The sequence below is a fragment of the Eumetopias jubatus genome, unplaced genomic scaffold (assembly GCF_037043125.1).
Source record: "Eumetopias jubatus isolate StellerSeaLion01/CBP00866 unplaced genomic scaffold, mEumJub1_p1.0 scaffold_3, whole genome shotgun sequence".
In the NCBI taxonomy this organism is placed as follows: domain Eukaryota; kingdom Metazoa; phylum Chordata; class Mammalia; order Carnivora; family Otariidae; genus Eumetopias; species Eumetopias jubatus.
This window is the reverse complement of record NW_028274809.1, coordinates 57894577-57915081: the sequence shown is the minus strand read 5'-3', so window position 1 is coordinate 57915081 and position 20505 is coordinate 57894577. Positions and strand designations below refer to the sequence as shown.

The window sequence follows — 20505 nt, the reverse complement described above, 5'->3', positions numbered from 1 at the left end:
TTAAATAAGTTGATACATTCCATTTAGAGTTAAACCTTCAGAGATTTGGGAGTTATTACCTTCCATTTTGACCCTAGGTTGCAACTAATGTCTTTGATTCTTCCCAAAATGAAAATCACACTATTGAATTTTTTGCGTGGGATTGTAAAAATGATACACATGCACTGTAAAAAAAAAAAAAAAATCAGGCAACTCAGATTCTTTTAGACATCTCTCTGCTTACATCGATACCCAATAGATATATAATTTTATCTAAGTAATATAATACCATACATACTGTCCTATATAACGAATTTAATTTTCAGATTAACACAGACCAGTACATATTTCAAAATTTATTGAATAAGAAATAAGATATTTTTTTTAATTTTTTAAAAAAATTTTATTTAAGTAATCTCTACCCCCAACATGGGGCTTGAACTCATGACCCCAAGATCAAGAGTTCCATGCTCTTTGAACTGAGTGAGCCAGGTGCCCATATAAGATATATTTAAAAATATATATATATAATAAATATATCCAAACATATTTATAATATGCTTTCTCAGTCTTTAAATTCTCATTTGTTGGGGTGCCTGGGTGGCTCAGTCGATTAAGCGTCTGCCTTCGGCTCAGGTCATGATCCCAGGGTCCTGGAACCGAGCTCCTGCATCAGGTTCCTGCTCAGCAGAGAGCCTGCTTCTCCCTCTCCCTCTGCCTGCTGCTCTGCCTACTTGTTCTATCTCTCTGTCAAATAAATAAAATCTTTAAAAAATAATAAAAATAAAAATAAAACAAAAATAAATTCTCATTTGTTCTCCATTATCTAAAATTTTCCTAAATAATTTTAGGAATTTCCTAAATAACAAAATAAAAAAAGTTTTATTTATTTATTTGCCAGAGAGAGAGAGAGGGAGAGTACAAGCAGGGGGAGTGGCAGGCAGAGGGAGAAGCAGGCTCCCCGCTGAGCAAGAAGCCCAACGTGGGACTCAATCCCAGGACCCTGAGATCATGACCTGAGCCGAAGGCAGACGCTTAACCATCTGAGCCACCCAGGCACCCTTCCTAAATAATTCTTATCTTAGTGGTCAGCACTAAACTAACAGGAAAGTTCTAAGCACTGTGGGTGTAAAGCATTCTCTGGAATATCCACATACAGAATTTAGGGATTATCAAGACTCTTGCACATACGTCATCTTGCTCTTCTCCCAAATTTAGAGAAGCTAAAATGAGTCAGACTCAAAAGAAATGTCTTTGGAATTGCCAAATCTGTAGTTAACATTTCTCCTCATCATGAGCCCTTCAAAATCTACTAAGATATCTAGAAACCCTTTTAAAGGTTATTTTTCAGTAGCCAAAGGAAAACCACTTACTAAATTAATTACCTAAATAATTCTGGTAAAACATAGGTTCCACTACCCTTTCCACTCATTATTCTTATTGCTTTCACAATGATCTTTCCAAATTACAACTGTAATCATCACTCTCTTCTACTGAAAGTTTTCAGTGACTCCCATTTCCTACAGATAAACTCCAAATTCTTTTTTTTTAAGATTTTATTTATTTGACAGAGACACAGCAAAGAGGGAACACAAGCAGGGGGAGTGGGAGAGGGAGGAGCAGGCTTCCCGCTGAGCAGGGAGCCCTATGTGGGGCTTGATCCCAGGACCCTTGGATCACGACCTGAGCCAAAGGCAGCCGCTTAACAACTGAGCCACCCAGGCGCCCCCACACTCCAAATTCTTAAGGATGAAATACCAGGCTTTTCTGGTACACTTACTGCTAAAACTTACTGCGCCCCCAAGCCCTACCAGCCTGCCATACACCAAATATTTCACTCTGTTCTATATATTCCTTCCTTGGCTGTTTATTCCCCAAATGCTTATTTTTCATCACATCTTATTCTTCTACCTGGCAAACCTCTACTCTACCTTTAAGAGCCAAGTTAAATATCTTCTTTCTTGACCCTTGTAGACAGTACTGCAGAACACAAAAGCTCAATAAACGCTACTATTTTTGATGAGGCAGTTATCTGAGAGATTATTTTAATTACCCAATTTAACAGTGAAGACCAAGCTTCTGACTTCGACAAAAGGCCTTGACACATTTATGACACACCAGGGATAAATATTTAAGGTATGTATTAGTCAAAGTACAGTGGATTTTGCTGTGCTAAAATTATTAACATAATTAGGTTTTCCAATCATCTTTAAAATACTGAATTATTTTAAAGTCAGATTGGAAAATATTTTAAATCAAGTTTTGAAAAAAATTATAGGTAAAAGAACATCAAAACAGAATTTATAAAACTATGGCCTCATATACAACTTTCTTAAAAACTAATACCAGATTTTCTCACTATTTATCAAAGCTAAAATTGGATATACTACTTTAATCAGAGGTTGAATAGGACTAAAAGATTTGAAGAATTATACCATAGATGGATCCTCACTGTCAAACAAGGAAACTACTTTAATGAATATCCACTATGTTATACTATGTGCCTGGTATCCATTTTCTCTCCTCACTCAACCTCCTTCCTTCTTTAAAACAGGAAAAGAAAACCAGATTTTGTTTGTTCATCCAGACTCCCTCTCAAGCCTTATCTTCCAGAAGAAACTTGACCCCATCTCTCAGCTCTAGAACCACGTGCTGGTTAGACAAGCAATCAGTAAATGCATTTCCCTGCAGATTGTTATTGGCTCAGGGGTGGGAAAGGGAGAGCGGCGGAGGCCTGGTCAACTTGAAGGGAAGGAGGAATAAGAGAGGCGAGCGTATGACTCTGATTGCCCATGGCAACCACTTTTTGAATGTAAGAAAAGCCAGCCTTAGACAGGAGCTGATGCTGTGAGTGGCCATGAATAGACACAAAATAACAAGTCCTTGATAACATCACTAGGGTACTGATCATCCATGTTATTGCATTTCCAAATTTCTCATTATGTGAGGTATTTCCTTAAGTAGTTTATTGTCTGAGCCAATAGAGTTTGCCTATTTTGAATATCAGATAATATCTGCAGCTGAACAAATCTCAACTGATAGAGAATTTGATTCTTAAAAAAAGGATGCTAATTACAGACTTTTAAAAGGTCTCTTTTGCAAACTAATGGGATTATAATCCCCACTTCACACATAGGAAACTAAAGCTCAAAGAGGTTAAATATATATAATAAGGTCAGGCAACTAGAACTCATGTTTGTCAGGCTCTAAGCTGCTACAGCTATTTCCAAAGTTCCACAGTGAGAGTAGATAATTGCAATTATATTTTGTGACAGATGTTTTAAAATCTCAATTCCTGATTCTCTCTGACCTTCTTCTCTTTCAACCTCTTTGCTAACTGAAAGGTTTCCTGTTTAGGTGATTAAATGTTTCTTGTTCCAGGGACACTTGGGTGGTGCAGTCGGTTAAGCGTCCAATTCTTCGTTTCAGTCCGGGTCCTGATCTCAGGGTTCTGAGATCGAGCTCCACGTGGGGCTCCATACTCAGCCAGGAGTCTACTTGGGATTCTCCCTCTGCCCCTCCCCCTGCTTGCTGATGCACTCTCTCTCTCTAAAATAAATAAATCTTAAATAAATAAATAAATCTTTTAAAAAAATGTTTCTTCTTCCAACTTTCTTTCCTAGTTTTAGTAAAATACATACTTACAATTACATTTACATTTTTCTCGTCAGTAAAACTGAACAAATTTAGCAGATCAGGCCACTGAGAAAAAGGGATATTTTTATATCAAAGGGAACCAATGTTTTCAAAGATCACAATAAATCAAAGTAATGCATAACTTTAGTCCTGACATATTAAATGTGCAACATCAATATAAAGAGGTGTTTTAATATTTCCAAGAAAACTCTTGGATGGAATCCAAGCAAGTATGCCCCACATTAAATGAATGGCTTAGGAAAATAATAGTGAAATCCCAGAGCTGAGCTATGATTCCACCTATTAGCACACTTAAGGCAGAAAAAGTAAACAGCTATTGAAGATCACAATGTTATTTATACATTTGTTCAAATAGGAAAGCACTTTTTGCATTCATATCAATTCCATAAAAATATGAAATTTTCAGAGAAATATAGCGAAAAAACTAGTTTTGAATGTGTTGTGATTAGACCTACATGCAGAAATTGTTTAGACTCTTATCAGGTATAGCAGTGGCAATAAGAAAATAGCAAATATTTAAAAGATCATTTCATATGATCACTTATATTAACTCTTCACTGGTCTTTTCACCTTATTTCACTATTTCCAAGAATTCATGGTGCAGTGCTTATGTAACTCCATCAGTTATTTACAGTGAACAAATGTTTTGATAGGTCATTGTTCAAGAAAACACAGGGAAAGATGGAGAATTTCATCAGAGAATTAGAATCTAAAAAAAAAAGGAAAGAAAGAAAGAAAATTCTGTACCTAAGTAACACAAAATATGAAACTAGAAACTCAGTGGATGGGTTTAACAGCAGATAAAAAATAGTAGAACATAGGATGAGTGAACTGAAAGATAGGTCAATAGAAAATGTCCAAACTAAAGTTCAGAGATGAAAGTCGGAAAGTTAGTCCAGAGGGAAAAAATTTTAGAAAAGTCAGAAAATAATTTATCCCGAATAAACCTGCAGTTAGAGAAATACTAATGGAGTTTTTCAAGTTAAGGGAAGATAATTCCAAGAAAATGCAAAATTACAGGAAAGAATGAAGAACAATGAGGGGGTAAATATCTGAGTAAATATAGACAAATACTGACTTTTCTGTTTAAACAGTAACAATAAGGTATTATGGAGTTTACAATATATGGAAATAAAATATCTGAAAATAACAAGAGAAAAGGTAGGAGGGAGGGAAATGAAATTTAGAGTGTTCTAAGATTCTAGCATTATCGGGAAAAATGATAGAAACAATCATTTATACTAAATATAAATGAGTCAAGGCCACATGTTTTAACCTTTAGTTTAACCATTAAAAGAACAGTAAAAGAATGTATAACTCAAATTAGGTGTAAGGAAAAAATGGAATAAAAATTGACTTGTAAAATAAGTCAACAAAGAAAAAGAAACATAAAACAGGAGAGTTATATAGACAATAAGACAGTATTTAAACCAAAATGTATCAGTAATTACATTAAATGTAAATGCATTATATACTTTAGCTAAAATTAAAAACTTAAAAACACCATAAATAGAAATACAGGACAAGTCACGAACTTGAAGGAGACAATTCAATTCATATATAACCAAATGATTAGTATCCAGAATAAATGACTTTCATGAATCAACAAGAAAATGCCAGGGTAAGGGATCTGAATGCAAATTTCACAGATGAAAAAAATATGAATAGTAAATAAACATGAAAAGATGCTTAACCTCATTTGGAATCAGACACATTCAAGTTAATCAGCAGACACCCTCAGACTGACATAATGTCTGACAGTATTAAATGAAAACAAAAAGGAAAACAACATGAATTCTTACACAGTGTTGTGGAATAAACAGTGCAACTACTTTGGAAAAAATTATTCATTATCTAAGAAAGCAAAAGCAGCAACTTTACATCTAAGTAAATATTCTAGAGAAAATTGTAAGGTATACCTGGAGATATTTACAAGATTATTATACATGGCAAGACTGTTTTTAACAGCACCAAACTAGAAACCACCCACATGTCCATCAATAATAGGATGGATAAATAAATTATGCTATATTTATTTAGTGGATATATAGCAGTGAAAATAAATGAATTATAGCCATGTTCTACAATAAGGAAAAATCTCAGGAATATAATGTGGAGTGAAAAAAACTGAGGAATACATTCTACATGTCCTATTTATTTGAAGTTCAAAAATGAACAAATCAAAACAATGTATTATGTAGGGATACAAACATATGTTATAAACCTATAAAGAAAAATAAGAGAAAGATAATCAGGACAGGTTAGCCAGTGTGAGGGACAGGAGGAAGAAGGAAGGATTAGGGGAGGCATATACAGTATAAATAAGACTCCAAAGGCAATAGGTGTTTCTTAAAACACAGGTTGGGCACATAAGAGTTATAGTAACATGTTATTTAATAATTTTTATATTTCTTGTAAGTATTCCTTTGTATATTCTTAATATTTAATAAAAAGGACAATACAAAACATGCACTAGTCCTATCCTTTTTCATTTGTCACTCTTTATAACACTGAACCTAATTATTTTTTTCTTCTAGTGAGAAAAATTATGTAATGACAAAAAATATTTTTAAAGAATTAGTCCTAAACTATGAAAACCATAAAAAACATTTTCAAAACCAAACTCCTTAGATTATCTTAGCTTTTTTATAACTCATAGTTACAATGTATACTTAAACTACAACTAATCCAAATGTTGTCAAAATCAATACACAGAAAATCCCAAAGTCACTGAACTAGTTCATGCTACATGAGGTATAATCTAGTGCTTGGGCTAGCATTTTATCTTCAACTACACATTCTAACCATGTGGATGCCTGTCTGTATGCTTCTATTGAATAAAAAATTTTCAGTGAGCAACAATCATTTTTCTTGAACCAAGGGGTCAATATGAGCAAAGCAGAAAAGCCAGAAAAACCTGGCCTGAAATTCAGGCTGAGATCGGGTATGGGAGAAGATGGTGCTCAAGAGGAAAGTAAGATGTTAATTACAGAAGACCTCCCATGTTCAAAAGCAACTTATATTGTTTAAAAAACTTAAACAATCTTAACACCAAAAACATATTTGATATGGGATATAGTGTCTGATATGATGTGAGGTGAAGGCCTCTAGATGCAGTAGTGCCAGGGCCTACAAACATCTTAAAATAAAACTAAGAAAAAAGAAGAGTGAGGTCTTAGTTTCGGTCTTGTGGGCTAACTAAATAATAGTGTCATCAGCTAATAAAGGGAATATAGATGTTACAGCATATTTGGGAGGAAAACTGATGAGTTCAGTTTTGGACATCATGAGGTTGAGCTGCCAAAGGAGCAACCTGACTTCAAGGGCTTGTTGTTCCTAACATTAGGGCCTATGGTTAACACGGTAAATGCATAATGAACATTGACGGCTATAAATTATGAATCTGGCTCCCCCAAACAGATCATACATTATGTTGAAAACAAAACAAACTGATGTGAATTGGGAGAATCATCAGCTGAAATGGGGAGTATCAGATATATCGATATGACTTCTTTTCATATTCTCCTTAACACTTCCCTGCTACACATCTAGTTCAAAACAAGGAAGATCATATTTCAGCATATAAATTACTCACAATGTGTATTCACAAATTCCCTACTCCCACTATAGCCCCTTTTACTCATTACTATTTTTTTTTTCCGTTTACAGTTTTATGGTCATTTTCAATAACAAAAGAAAGGCTGTATGTTTCCTCCAGACATATGAATTAAAAACATTCCCATCAATCTCATGCTCATCTATGCTCCAAATTCTATTCTCAGATTTCCTGGACTGAAGTGGATGGGAAGTAATTATAAAAATACAGTGACTGTATTCCTACAGTTCCTACAGGTAGGAAGGAGGAAGAGCTTGGGAGCTTTGTGTGCTACTTTTCTCCACACTTAACCCTTGACCCTAGGGTGTTCACTGATGTCATTCAGTGAAAAGTGAGTGACAGCCACGCTAGAAGATAAGTGGCATTATGGTATAATGGAAAGTACCTGAACCTTGCAGTGAGGCAACACCGAACTCAAATTCAGTTCTGTAACTTACTATGTGATCTCGGAGGGATTTAGGGCAGATGGCAAAAAAGGGGAAAGGAAAAGAGTGTTGGGCAGATATCTCTCTCTCCCTCACCCCACTTCCTTCTTCACTATTCTGGTCCCTAAGTCTTTACATGTATACTCATTTACCCCAGACACACAGACAACCAGACTATTTGGAAATGGGGTGTTGCAGAATCCTAGAATTACAAAATGTTTGGCATAGAAAGAGGAAAAAACTGACTTCAGGAAATTCTGTGATTTACACCGAATCTGTCTTTAGTTCATTTGGTGGTAAAATGAGTATCTGAATTTCCAGCCCAGATTTTTTCCCCCTCTATACCATAATTTAAACCTGAGAAACAACATAATAAGTGAAGAGGAATTTATACTTTATAATTTGCCATAAAAAGCAAATTTCCATGCCTGCAACAAGCTTTATTCTCCAAGTATACAACTGATGCCGAATTCGGTAGACAACAGTACTGGATTATATCATCCTTTTCATCAAGAAGATTAAGGTTTGTGAATGGGATTAAGAGCAATCCCTGCTCAGACAGGCATAAGGGATTGGAGGAGTTCCACATGGTCATACTAGAGCAACAACATCATCTTTCCGTTCTCTCCTTGTGGCTACCAAAAGAAACTGCCATGTCTATGACCTCCTTCTTAGGAAGTTTCTATTTTTAAGTCTTTTTCAAAGATGAATGAATGCACAAAGACAATGGATAATTATTCCAAGCCTTTGGAGAGGGCGCAGTGGAGAGTGACTAAGAACACAGACTCTGAAGCCAGATTATCTGCGTTCAAATATCAGCTACACAAATTATTCAATGTATGACCCTGGCCGAGTTTTACTCAACCTCTAGGTCCTCGGTTTCCTTCTCTGTAAAGTGGAGACCGTTAGCAGTACATACATCCTAGAGTTGCTGAGAAGATTAAATAAGGTTGGAGGCTTGACATGAAGTAAGCCCAATGGATACGCATGCTATTGTATTACTGTTCTGTTGTTATTGCAGGGCTAATGGAAATATTTGTTTCTGGGCACTGTTCTTTAAGATAAGAACGGCCAAATACTAGGCAAAGTTCAGCTGACAGGAAAGAGCCAAGAGCTCCCAAGAAAAGCTGCTTCAATCAAAAGCCAACCTAAGAGAAATGATATTGGCTTTAATTTCATGAGTTACAAAGATCTTTTCTCTTAGTTTCTCTCCTTATTCAAGAAGTATATGGGAGCTGACACAGCAGGACAGATGGGAGAAAATGGGTAAGATGAAACAGAAGAAAGCAACTACAATAAAAATGCTTTAAAAGTTTTTCAATTCTTAATTACTGAGTGCTACCATTCATGAGGAATTTTTTAAGGGTCTCAAAGCTATTAAAATGGTAATTAGGTCCCAAGAAAACAAGAACCAATTCAATTACATGCTGGATGCTTTTAAAATTTAAAGCCCTCTATTAAGAGAGTTTTAAATGAAGCACAGTTATAATTACAGGTCCATGACCAACCTTAAAGCCAAAGTGTAGGTTCCCGGCTGACGCTGGCTCTCACGAATAAGGTAACTCCCCTCAGCCACACTCAAGAGCTGGTCTGCTGCTTCTCGGGAGATCATGCCGTGAAACCTACGAGAAAAGTCAATTCAGAAACTGAATGCTTTCCACCTTTTGTCAGTAAAGCAAGATAAAACAAAACCCTCCACCCTCTCTTGTTGTTTTCTAGACAAAGTACTGCCATATAATCGAAGGGGAGCAGTTGGGCTTAACTCTGCTTGTGTTTCTCTGGGCCTGGCCCCTGGCCAGCTTCTCTGTGGTAACAAGAACCGCACCAAAGTAGCTCTCCAATCCATTTAACAATTGTGAAATCAAAATTCACATCCATCTAAGGGAAGATCAACCGACTCTCTCAAGAGGACAATTCCCTTCTTATGTAGCTGTCTGACCATATGGACATACTAAAAAATATACAGCAATGTGCCCATTTCCTTCCTTCACGCTAGTGGCACTGCTCCAGAATTCTGGCTCACAGTCTTAAGTTGGCAATTTTCCAGGACCCTGGGTTGCCCTTAATTGGCATCATTGCCCAATAATGTGCATAATCTGCATCACTGGATACTCAAGCCAAAAGCAAACAACAGTAATACCTGCTTTCACTCCCTGATAAAACCCTATTTTTGATTAACAGGGGAAAAGGCATGAAGAAGAAAAAATATAAATAACACATTCTTTACACCAAGACAGCAGATTCATCTATAGCATTCTGACATGAAACACTGAAAAAGAAAAAAAATGTCAGTGGTGACAGATGATTACTATTAAAAAGAAAAAAACCATCTTATATTTATATGGTGATTTACAATTACAATTTACAAAGAACTTAGACATAATGTCCTTTCAGTAATTCAAGGATAACTGAATTGAGGGATTGCTCAAGTGAAACTTTGTGGTTTTTACTGGTACGAAAAAACAGCAGTCACTTGATTTTGGAATGATATATTTAAAAGGCCCTGAAGTGGCACCTTAATAATTTAGGGACTTTACTAGAGGGCAAGTGGCAAGCTTTTGAAAGGTTTTTCTCATGAGGATGGTTCAGTCTTTCTCAATTTAAGTCCCAAGACAGTTCATGGTACGTATGTTCAAATCATGACAATCAGAGCAGCTAGGTTCAAAAGTGGACTCTGGGAATTTCTTATCTCCATATATTTCTCAATCGTTTAGAACCAGATCCCTCGGACTCTGCCGGAGGCAAGAAGACAGTAACCTACCGCTGGCGGTAACACATATCATTAGATTAGCGTATTGGCATATTGTTTTAAGTTTACATGACATCAGTTAATAAAGTTAGTAAAATTTAATATTTGCTTGTTTTTAAAAACTCAATTAATTTAAAAGAAAATCACAATCAAGGACACAAACTTTGGAACAGAACTTGACAAGGATATTTAAAGAACTGTAAAACTGTTCATACCATTTGAACCAAAATTTCTACCCCAGAAAAAGCTTTATGCGCTACGATGTTTCTGATGGTATTATTTTTAATAATATAGTTTAGAAGCAAACTAAATGCCAAAATGCAGCAAAGTGATTAAATTATGGTACAACCATAAAAAACACCAGTGGCTCCCCGCCAACTCCTAAGGGCCTATGTTCTATTCACAAAAGTGTTGGAAACTTAAACAGAATTTTTTAAAAATTTAAAAAACTTGCTATATGCATCATTGTGTATCTGATACGATCTTAAGTCTTGAGAAACAAAGGACTTTATTCGAGGAATGATGGGATTATAGGTGATTTTTTTTCTTCTTTCCCAAGGGCTATATTTCATTTTTTTAATAATCAGAAAAATTAAGCATTTAAAAAATTATTACATTTTTCACAGAATAGAAAAATGTTCATTATTAATATTAAGTGGAAAATCAGGCTATAAAATTATATGTATAAAATCTCAATTTTGTAAAACCATTAGGAAAATAGATCCTCAGAAGGTAATACTTCAGACTATTAACACTAGCTATTTCTGCATAGCATAAATTTACTTATAAAAAATCTGGAAAATAAAGAAAAGTATAAAAATACACTGAACCACCCCCACCCTGCTGTATGTACCTACATGAATATACACTGATATGCTTAGTATATACATATACACACAAATACATACATTTTCCTCATACACATCTAGGATTATTTATTTATATTGCATCTTTCTTTTAACATCATTCCATACATACATTTTTCCATGCTATTTTCTTCTCTATACTTGTCTTTATTTTCCATTATTTTCACCAATTAGAATAATTATATTTGTAATCAAAAAAAATAATTTAACTCAAACTTGAATACCTCCTTTATCTTGCTTTTATTTTGAGCAGAAGCATCCATTTACCTGTCTCTCTCACATATTCCAATCTATAAAATGTTTTCTCATAATCCATACTTACTCTCTTCCATAATACTTTGGTCTGTTCTCTACCTATTTGGGAAGAAAAAAAAAGATATTTGTGAAAATGCAAATGTTCAGAACTTAACCCAACATTTTGTATATGTGGCAAATTAAAGCATATACTAAAGAAAAAGAATTAGAATAAGATTCAGAACATCAGAGTCTGGAGTCCCATGTCTATCAGCAGGTTATTTGTGCCATTTGGACTCGTCACTTCATCCCTCAGACCTATTTCTTATCTACAAAGGGCTGTGTATGTAAAAATAGTTGGATTAAATTTAATCTTTCATTTTGAGGATTTTATGAAGGTGAAAAAATATTTACATCACTTTATCCAAAAAGTAAAATAAAACATCAAAAACTTAATGCCACAATTGTGTCAGAACAGATTGTGGCTTCCTCTCCCTTCCCGTTACTCCATATTTTCCATTCTGTTCACACCTCAATATAATCTTGTCCGTTTTTCCTCCTATCAGCTCTTTCCTCACCAGAGTTTATCCCTGTCCTCCCCACGGCATTCCACGGCAGGTGTACTGGCTGTGGCTAAAGAAAGACCCTGCAGAAAAGATTCTAAGGAATTTGTACTGGGGTAGACTGAACGAGAGTATGTGGCCCATTCATTCAAGAAACATTTACTGAATGTCAAATGTGTGACAGGCACCGTCCTACCTAGAAGGGGACATACTGCTGCAATAAGACAAAAACTGTCATTACTCTTTTGAAACTTAGAGACAGGCAAGAAGTTGCAAGAAAAAAAAGGGAAAATAGAAAGTAGTAATAAGTGCTATAATACAAATAAGAATGGGTAATGTAAAGGGGAGGGCTAGTGAGGTATTTAAGTCGGGTGGTCAGGAGAGGCCTCCCTGAGAAGGTGACATTTCAACGGGGCTCTGAATGACCCGAATAGATATTTTTCCAAGAAGACATACAGATGGCAAACAAACACATAAAAAGATGCTTGACATCACTAATTGTCAGGGAAATGCAAATGAGAACCACAATAAGATTTATCACCTTACACCTGCCAGAATGGCTAGACTAAGAAACACAAGAAACAAGTTTTGGTGAGGATGTGGAGAAAAAGGAAACCTTGTGCACAGCTGGTGGGAATGCAAACTGGTGCAGCCACCGTGGAAAACAGTGTGGACGGTCCTCCAAAAATTAAAAATAGAGGGGCACCTGGTTGGCCCAGTCAGTAGAGCATGTGACTCTTGACCTTGGGGTCATGAGTTCAAGCCCCATGTTGGGCATAGAGCTTACTTTTTAAAAAAAATTAAAAATAGAAATACCATAAAATCCAGCAATTCACTACCAGGTATTTACCCAAAGAAAATGAAAAACACCAATTCAGAAAGATAAATGCACCCCTATGTTTATTGCAGTGTTATTTACAATAGCCATGTTATGGAAGTAGTCCAAGTGTCCACTGACGGATGAATGGAAAAAGAAGATGAGGTATACACACACACACCCCCCCCACACACACAAAGGACTACTACTCAGCCACGAAAAAGAATGAGATCTTGACATTTGCAATAACATGGAGATATTATGCAAAGTGAAATAAGTTGGATAGAGAAAGACAAATACCATATGATTTCACTCATGAGTGGAATCTAAAAAACAAAACGAACAGATTATTAAAATACAGAGAACAAATTCCGGGTTGCCAGAGGGGAGCACGAGGGAGGGGATGGGTGAAATATATAAAGGGGATTAAGAGATACAAAATTCCAGTTATGAAATAAGTCGTGGAGAAAAAAAAGTACAGCACAGAGAATATAGTCAATAATACCGTAATAACACTGCACAGTGACAGATGGTGACTGCACCTACTGTGGTGAGCACTGAGTAACCTATAGACTTGTTGAATCAATATGTTGTATACCTGAACTAATATAACAATGTATATCAGTTATACTTTCATAATTTAAAAATTAAAAAATAAAATTACAGATTAAGAAATATTTTAAATTATTAAAATTTAAAATGAAAATAAATACATTTACACCAATGTACACCAGTAGGGGAATAAGTAAGCTGATTTATAGTAGATGAAGTCTGGAGGAATGATGCAGATCAAGAGGGACTAAGGTGAAGAAGTCACCAAAACAAACCACTGAATACAAACGTAAGTTATGGAATAATTATACAGTATGACACCAATTAGGAAAAGCCCATGTACACTAAGACTTTTATATTTATAGACTAGAGAGATATCTGGAAAAATATATACCAAATTCAAATGGTTTCCTTCCAGGAAGGTTGGGGAGAACTGAACTGATGGGCCCACTGGGAAAGCAAAAGAGAGACTTCAGTATTGACTGTAATATAATTTGTTAAATAAAGAATGCATTTATGCATTGCTGATACAGCTGATATCACCTTTAAAAAATAGAAATCGAGATTAACTTTTGTGTAACTTAATATTAGAGTCTGAGGCACATTAGGATATAGTCCCCCCAATGGGGTCCCTCAAATCGTAAGATCTTTGCAGGTGGCTGAAAGGAAAAGCACTTTATCAGGCCTATGGGAATGAGGTAAAAAGAAAGTTCTTGAATACACCCTACTCAATGATGAAAATTCTGGACCAGTACAAAGAACTGGTGTGGCTGATGTACTGGTGGCCTTAAATGGTGCAGCAGTCCAACGGTGTTACAACCCAAGACAATACTGATTAGTTGATAGTCCTGCATTAAGTGCACAATGTGCTTCCATTGATTGCCTAAGTAGTCATCTTCATAACACAACTGATTAGGTCTTACACTGATGAATAACTATTTTGCTTTGCCCAAAAGAACTCTGAATTAAAGGAAATTAGGTAAACATTGGATGCTTAATACAGAACTGTTGTAACAGGCAATAAGTCCAAAATAAATTGACAAACCAATTGCCTCTTTTTCTGCTTTTCTATAATGGAAATATCAAATAAAACAAGTTTAAACTAACTTTTTTTTCTCTTTTATCTATATAGTCAAGGGGAACAGAATATACCACTTCAGCATAAGGATTATTTTGAGTTGAATGCGATTAAGAAACCCCAAACAGGGAAGGAACAATGAGCCCTCCCCCTTTCACCTCAAAGCAGGGCATAAATTTCCCTACGTAAAGGTTTCCCCTCCCATAACAGGGAGAGAAGAACACAATGACTTCAGGGACAATTCTTATCAACTGAGCTAGCTGGAGTCTGCATAATAAACCTTACCAAAAACCCCTTATTTACTAAACAGTTCCTAATCACCTTTCCACAACTCACCCTAACCCTTCCAAGGCCCAAACCCCTTTTGCTCTGTCTGGTCTCTTCAGCACCCTTTATCACCCCTTGTGAAAGTGGTATATAAGCGCTGGATGAAACTGCCTCTTTGGGGTTTTCATGTATCTGCTGTGAGCCCCTCCTCCCCTTTGTGCATATGAAATAGACCTTTTCTACTGTTGATCTCTCTTTTTTCAGTTTGACTTGCAGGCCCCAGACACAGAACCTAAGAGGATAAAGAAGAAGTTTTTCCTTCCCTACAACAGCATTTAGATTTTTGCTGATGTGTCAGATATCATTACTTAAGTAGTGATCTGGAATAGTCTTTTCAAACTCACAGACAGGACAGCATTACTCTGATATCATCAATTAAAAAGGGTTAATAATATGAACAATGATTATTAATGATCCCAAGTAATTTATCTGCAAATACATCCACCTGGGAATTTAAATGTTATATGGAATAATAAAAATATATTTGTGGGCGCCTGGGTGGCTCAGATGGTTAAACGACTGCCTTCGGCTCAGGTCATGATCCCAGGGTCCTGGGATTGAGTCCCGCATCGGGCTCCCTGCTCCTTGGCAGCCTGCTTCTCCCTCTGCCTCTCTTTCTCTCTCCCTCTCTCTCTCTCCCTCTGTCTCTCATGAATAAATAAATAAAATCTTTAAAAAAAAATAAAAAATAAAAAATAAAAAAATAAAAATGTATTTGTGCTTATACAAACATTTTATGCTTGTTTCTAAATTTCAAAAAAAAATAAAGTTCATAATAAAACAGACTAAAACTGGCTGAAGTCAATGTGACTACGTGAGAAAGGATTTTAAATTAGTACTTATGTTGAATTACATGCTTTAGCTTTCTCTAATTTTCTACATTTAATAGTTAACATTTTTTTCATGATACCATATCATGGGTAGGAAAAATGGGAAATGAGGGGAACAAAACACATTCCAACTAGAAATAAAAGGTGCTGTAGTTTGTTTGCTACAATGTAGGTCATGCTATCAGAGAAAGAAAACTGTAAGTTAATCTACCATTACTGAATATGACAATATGACATAAAGTGCACAGTAAATATAAGAACTCAGTAAGTAGTAGATACCATTTTACAATATTTTAAATATCAATGGAATTTGTTAAATTAACATTTACTGTAGTTTTGGTAACTAATGAACTATTTTTTCTTTTATTGTTATTTTTTAACATAGTGTTATAAATTATTTTTTTCATATATAAAATATTTTAATCAAATTCACCAACCACATTCTTTCCAATTAAAGAAGTCTTATTTCTTATCTTATTTTCTACAAAAACAAGAAGAGCTTGTTTAATATATGTTTCTTGCTCTGCAAAGGAAATCTGAAAACAGGAAAAAACAATAAAAGTATTATAAATGTTAATTCCCTTCTCTCCTCACGCACAATGTTGTAGATTCAGCTCTCAGGTTATTATTTTTTTTACTCTGTCCCATGGCTTTAGTTCAGAACAGTTGCCGCGCCCCCCACCAAATTTTTCTAATTCAAATTCAAATTTAAAGAATATATATTTCTAGAGGCAATGCTACTAAAACAATGAAGCAGAACACTCAGAAAATTTCCAAAATGTTTCATGCTGCTCTTTTCTAACAGTGGTATTGACCTGGTCAGAAGTCACATGAAATCCTTATCTCCTTCTTGTTCCCATTGTAAAAACAGTACTTGGAGGCAGGTACTTTAAACCTAGTCTGGAAGTCTATATGAGGCTTATAAAAATTAGGGTATATATACATGAAATTGTAAGAAATAACAGAACCCTAGTCAAGTATTATTATTTTTTCAGGCAGCAGTCTAGAATATGTACATAAAGGCTACACACAAAAGTACAAATATTTTCAAGTGCCAAGATTTTGTTTTACATTGTTTTTTAAAGTGGCTCAGTATGCAGGAAGAAAAGGGAGAAAAATGCACATTTCCTTCCTACAGTGGTAGATTCTGAATTAAAGACTGAGAGTAAGTCACTCAGTACTCAACTCTAGCTTTTAAAGACTTACAGTAAGTAACTCAGTACTTAACTCTAGCTTTGGTTCTATTTTAGTTTCCTGTATTAAAGTCAGGAAGGAGAACAGGGAGGGGGGGGAGAGGGGAGGGAGGGGAGGAGAGAGAGGAAGAAGAAGACGAGTTTTACAACTGCTCAGACAATGGAAGACTGGAATTGGATAACCGGGAAGGATGTGCTACGTGTAGACAATGCAGCTTTCCATGGAAGCACAAATTTTTACACTACATTTTCTAAATTACTGGGTTTTTTCCCTCACTGCATTGTACACCATAGAAAATATCAAAATGGATAACAGTTAAGCTTCAACAAGTCAAAAAAATTTAAACTTACAGAAACTTCAAAACAAAACAAAACAAAAACAGAGCAGAGCCAGCATCGTGGAAGAGTAAGTACTCATCAGAGAGCTGGAAATGAATTTTAGGGAAGTGGTGACAAAAAAGAGATCAGAAATGTTATGGAACTTACAAAGATTGTTTAACTTTTTAACCTCCATTAATAGTAAGATAAACTTCTAGGTACCTGCTTTCCTCCGCAATTCTGCAGCATTCTTGATGATATTTAGACCAAAGTTATAAGGGCTAAGAACGCAGCTTGTTTTCTACCGTATTTTAGACTTAACCTTCAGCATGCCAAATAGGTTAGCTCTCTATTTACCGTCACATTTCACAAATTCAAAAAAGAATACGTATTTACAGGGACGCCTGGGTGGCTCAGTCAGTTGGGTGTCTGCCTTTGGCTCAGGTCATGATCCCAAGGTCCTGGGATTGAGCCCCGCATCGGGCTCTCTGCTCAGCGGGGAGTCTGCTTCTCCGTCTGCCTCTCCCCCCACCCTGTGTGTTCACGCTCACTCTGCTCTTTCTCTCAAATAAATAAAAAATCTTAAAAAAAAAAAAGAACATATATTTATGGAGGTTTCTTTTAAGCTCTGTAATTACTACTTAGTGACTTGCTGAAAACCAATTCAGTTTCCTGATATCAGTTAATTTTTTCTTTGTATTCACTATTCTTCGAATTCACTATTCTCCCACTTTAGATTCAAGTAACTTCTGGGTTATAGTAGTAAAGAGGTGGAAACCACCAATCTGTTTTTTAACAGTTAACTGGTAAAGGGGTTCTTTTTGGAATTGTAGCTGTGGTCTCCAATTTTATAAATACACTTCTACATTAAGGTATAGATTTTGACATCAAAACATACCTTACTACCCCATTGCTTACTGAACACTGAATTTTAAACAACAGCAATAGATGACCCAAAAGGGGGGGAGGGCGGCGCATTTCAAAAGTAAAATAAGGTGAAAACAGGCCTTTGAATGATAGGCTGATTTTAAAATAAATAGGTGGTTTTAATAATTCAATATTACTTCTCAGAATTCATAAAAAAATGCTCTCCAGCTGCAAAGTATTCTGTAGGTGTTAAGTAACCGATCATCACAACATCGAAGAGCTCTATGAACATGATAATCTTTATTTTTATAGAATCAAAATTGAGCTATAGGCTGTCAATATATAGCGGTAATCAGCAGTGAAGCTATGATTTCACCTTAATTGCTGCTTTCCTCTCACTTCTGAAACAAACTCTTATACTCCCACCTAGCAAAATATGTCCTCTAAAACAGAGTAAACATAAAACGAATGCTTCAAACCTCCCATTCATCCACTTAACAAGTCTCTATTTAAGCACCGTAATGTGTCAAGCACTGTTCAAGGCGCCTGGGACATACTGATGAACAAAACAGATCAAGACCCTACCCTCATGGAGTTTATATTCAAGGAAGAGAAGATCACAATAAACAATAAACATAATAAATAAGTAAACTATATATTATAGAATGTCACAAAATGAGAAGTCTTATAAAAACAAAATAGAGTAAGTAAGACTTGTAAATGCTGGGGGGGTGGTAAAATATAATTTTAAATACAATGGTCAGGACGGGCCTCATCGAGAAGGGAGGACTTGAGAAGACCGGAAGGATATGAAGAAGTAGCCATCTGGATATTAGAGAGAACATTCCAGGGAGAGGAGATGATGCAAGGGCTTGGAGAGAAACACAGCTAGAAGATGTGGAAGAACAAGAAGGCTGGAATGCTCGAAGCAGGGGGGAGAAGGAGAGGAGAGGAGATAAGCACAGAAAAATAAAGTGCTGGGGAGATTATGTAGGGCCTTGGAAGTCCTTGTCAGGACTTGGCTTTTACTCTGGGTGAAATGGGGAGCCAATGCACAGTTCTGAGTAGAAGAGTGACAAGATCTGACTGAAATTTTAAAAGGAACATTCTGTGATGAGAACAGACTACAAGGGGAAAGATCAGTTAAGAACTACTTCAGTTACACAACTGAGAGATTACTGTATGTTGGGGTAGAATAATTTACTATGACCAATCGATTGAAATACATGCTAACTAGACATAACAGAAGTTTATCGCTTGCTTGTATAACATCAGGAAGACAACTGTCCTACATCCAGACAGCTTCCACCTTTTAGCTCTGCCACCATCTTTTCGAGGTCCCCTGTTTTTATCCGAATCCAAGCAGGAAGGAACATAATATGGAGGAACTTAGATGGGAAGTTTTAATGGGTCCAGCATTCAAGTTCACTTCTACTCCACAAGAGAAAACTGTCATATGGACATAACTATATAAATGAAGATGGAGAAATTTAGTCCAATCAGGTTTCTCAAGAAAGGAAGAATGGATTTTGGTGGGCATCTAGCAGTTCCCACAGTTCATACCCAAATGGTAGCCAAGGAAATAGTAAGAAGTGATAGGATTGTTAACATATTGTGCACGTATTCTGAAAACAGACCCCGAATGATTTCCTGATGAATTAATCATGGGACGGTGAGAGAAAAAAAAAAAAAAAATCAAGGACGATACCTGGTTTCTGATCTAAGCAACTGGAAGGAACTGCCATTAACTGACATGTGGACACCTTTTTTGGTAAGAGCAGGTTTTGGGAGGAAGATAAATGTCAGTTCTGCTTTGAATGTGTTACATTTGAGATGGCATCAAGGGAGGATGTCGAGTAAGGGGCAATCGATTACCTGGTCTGGAACTTGGGGAAAGAGGACTGGACTGGAAACATAAGTTGTATTAAAATCTGAAACTGGCAACACTGTCAGGGAATAAATACAAGCAGAGAAGAAATGAAGATCAAGGACTGAGCCCTGGAGTATCTGAACATCGAGGTCAGGGAGAAGAGGAACCAGCAAAGGTGACTGTGAACGCAGGAGAAAAACCAAAAGACTGTAACGTCCTAGAAATGAAGTGAGAAAAGCGTATCAAGGCGAGAGTCATCCTCTGCACCCCGTGCTGCTGACAGGCTAAGCAAAAGAACTGACCATGAGACTGAGCAAGGTGGAAGTCACTGGCGACCTTGCCTACGCAGTTCTGATGGAGCGGTAGTGGGTAACAGCCTGGCTTAAGTGGGTTTAAGAGAAAATAGGAGGAGCAGGATTGGAAAGAGCAAGTATTGACAGTACTTTCAAGTGTTTTCTACAAATTGGGCAGGGCAAATGGATAAAGTAGGGTCAAGATAATTTTTTAAGATGGGAGAAATAACAGGATATTCATGGGCTGATGTAAAAAGAGAAAAACCGTTGA

The 20505-nt window shown here is 36.1% G+C and overlaps 1 protein-coding gene across 1 annotated transcript in view; it reads right to left on the bottom strand.

The window, feature by feature from the left end:
- The window catches only part of CHN1 (chimerin 1), a 203325-nt gene that overhangs the window by 113300 nt on the left and 69520 nt on the right, over nt 1-20505 (bottom strand). The window contains exons 4-5 of the mRNA XM_088022098.1: nt 11615-11646; nt 9186-9299 (exon numbers count right to left, since the gene is read on the bottom strand). Coding sequence (XP_087878224.1) covers nt 9186-9299; nt 11615-11646 — 146 coding nt within the window. The remainder of the gene's footprint in view (nt 1-9185; nt 9300-11614; nt 11647-20505) is intronic.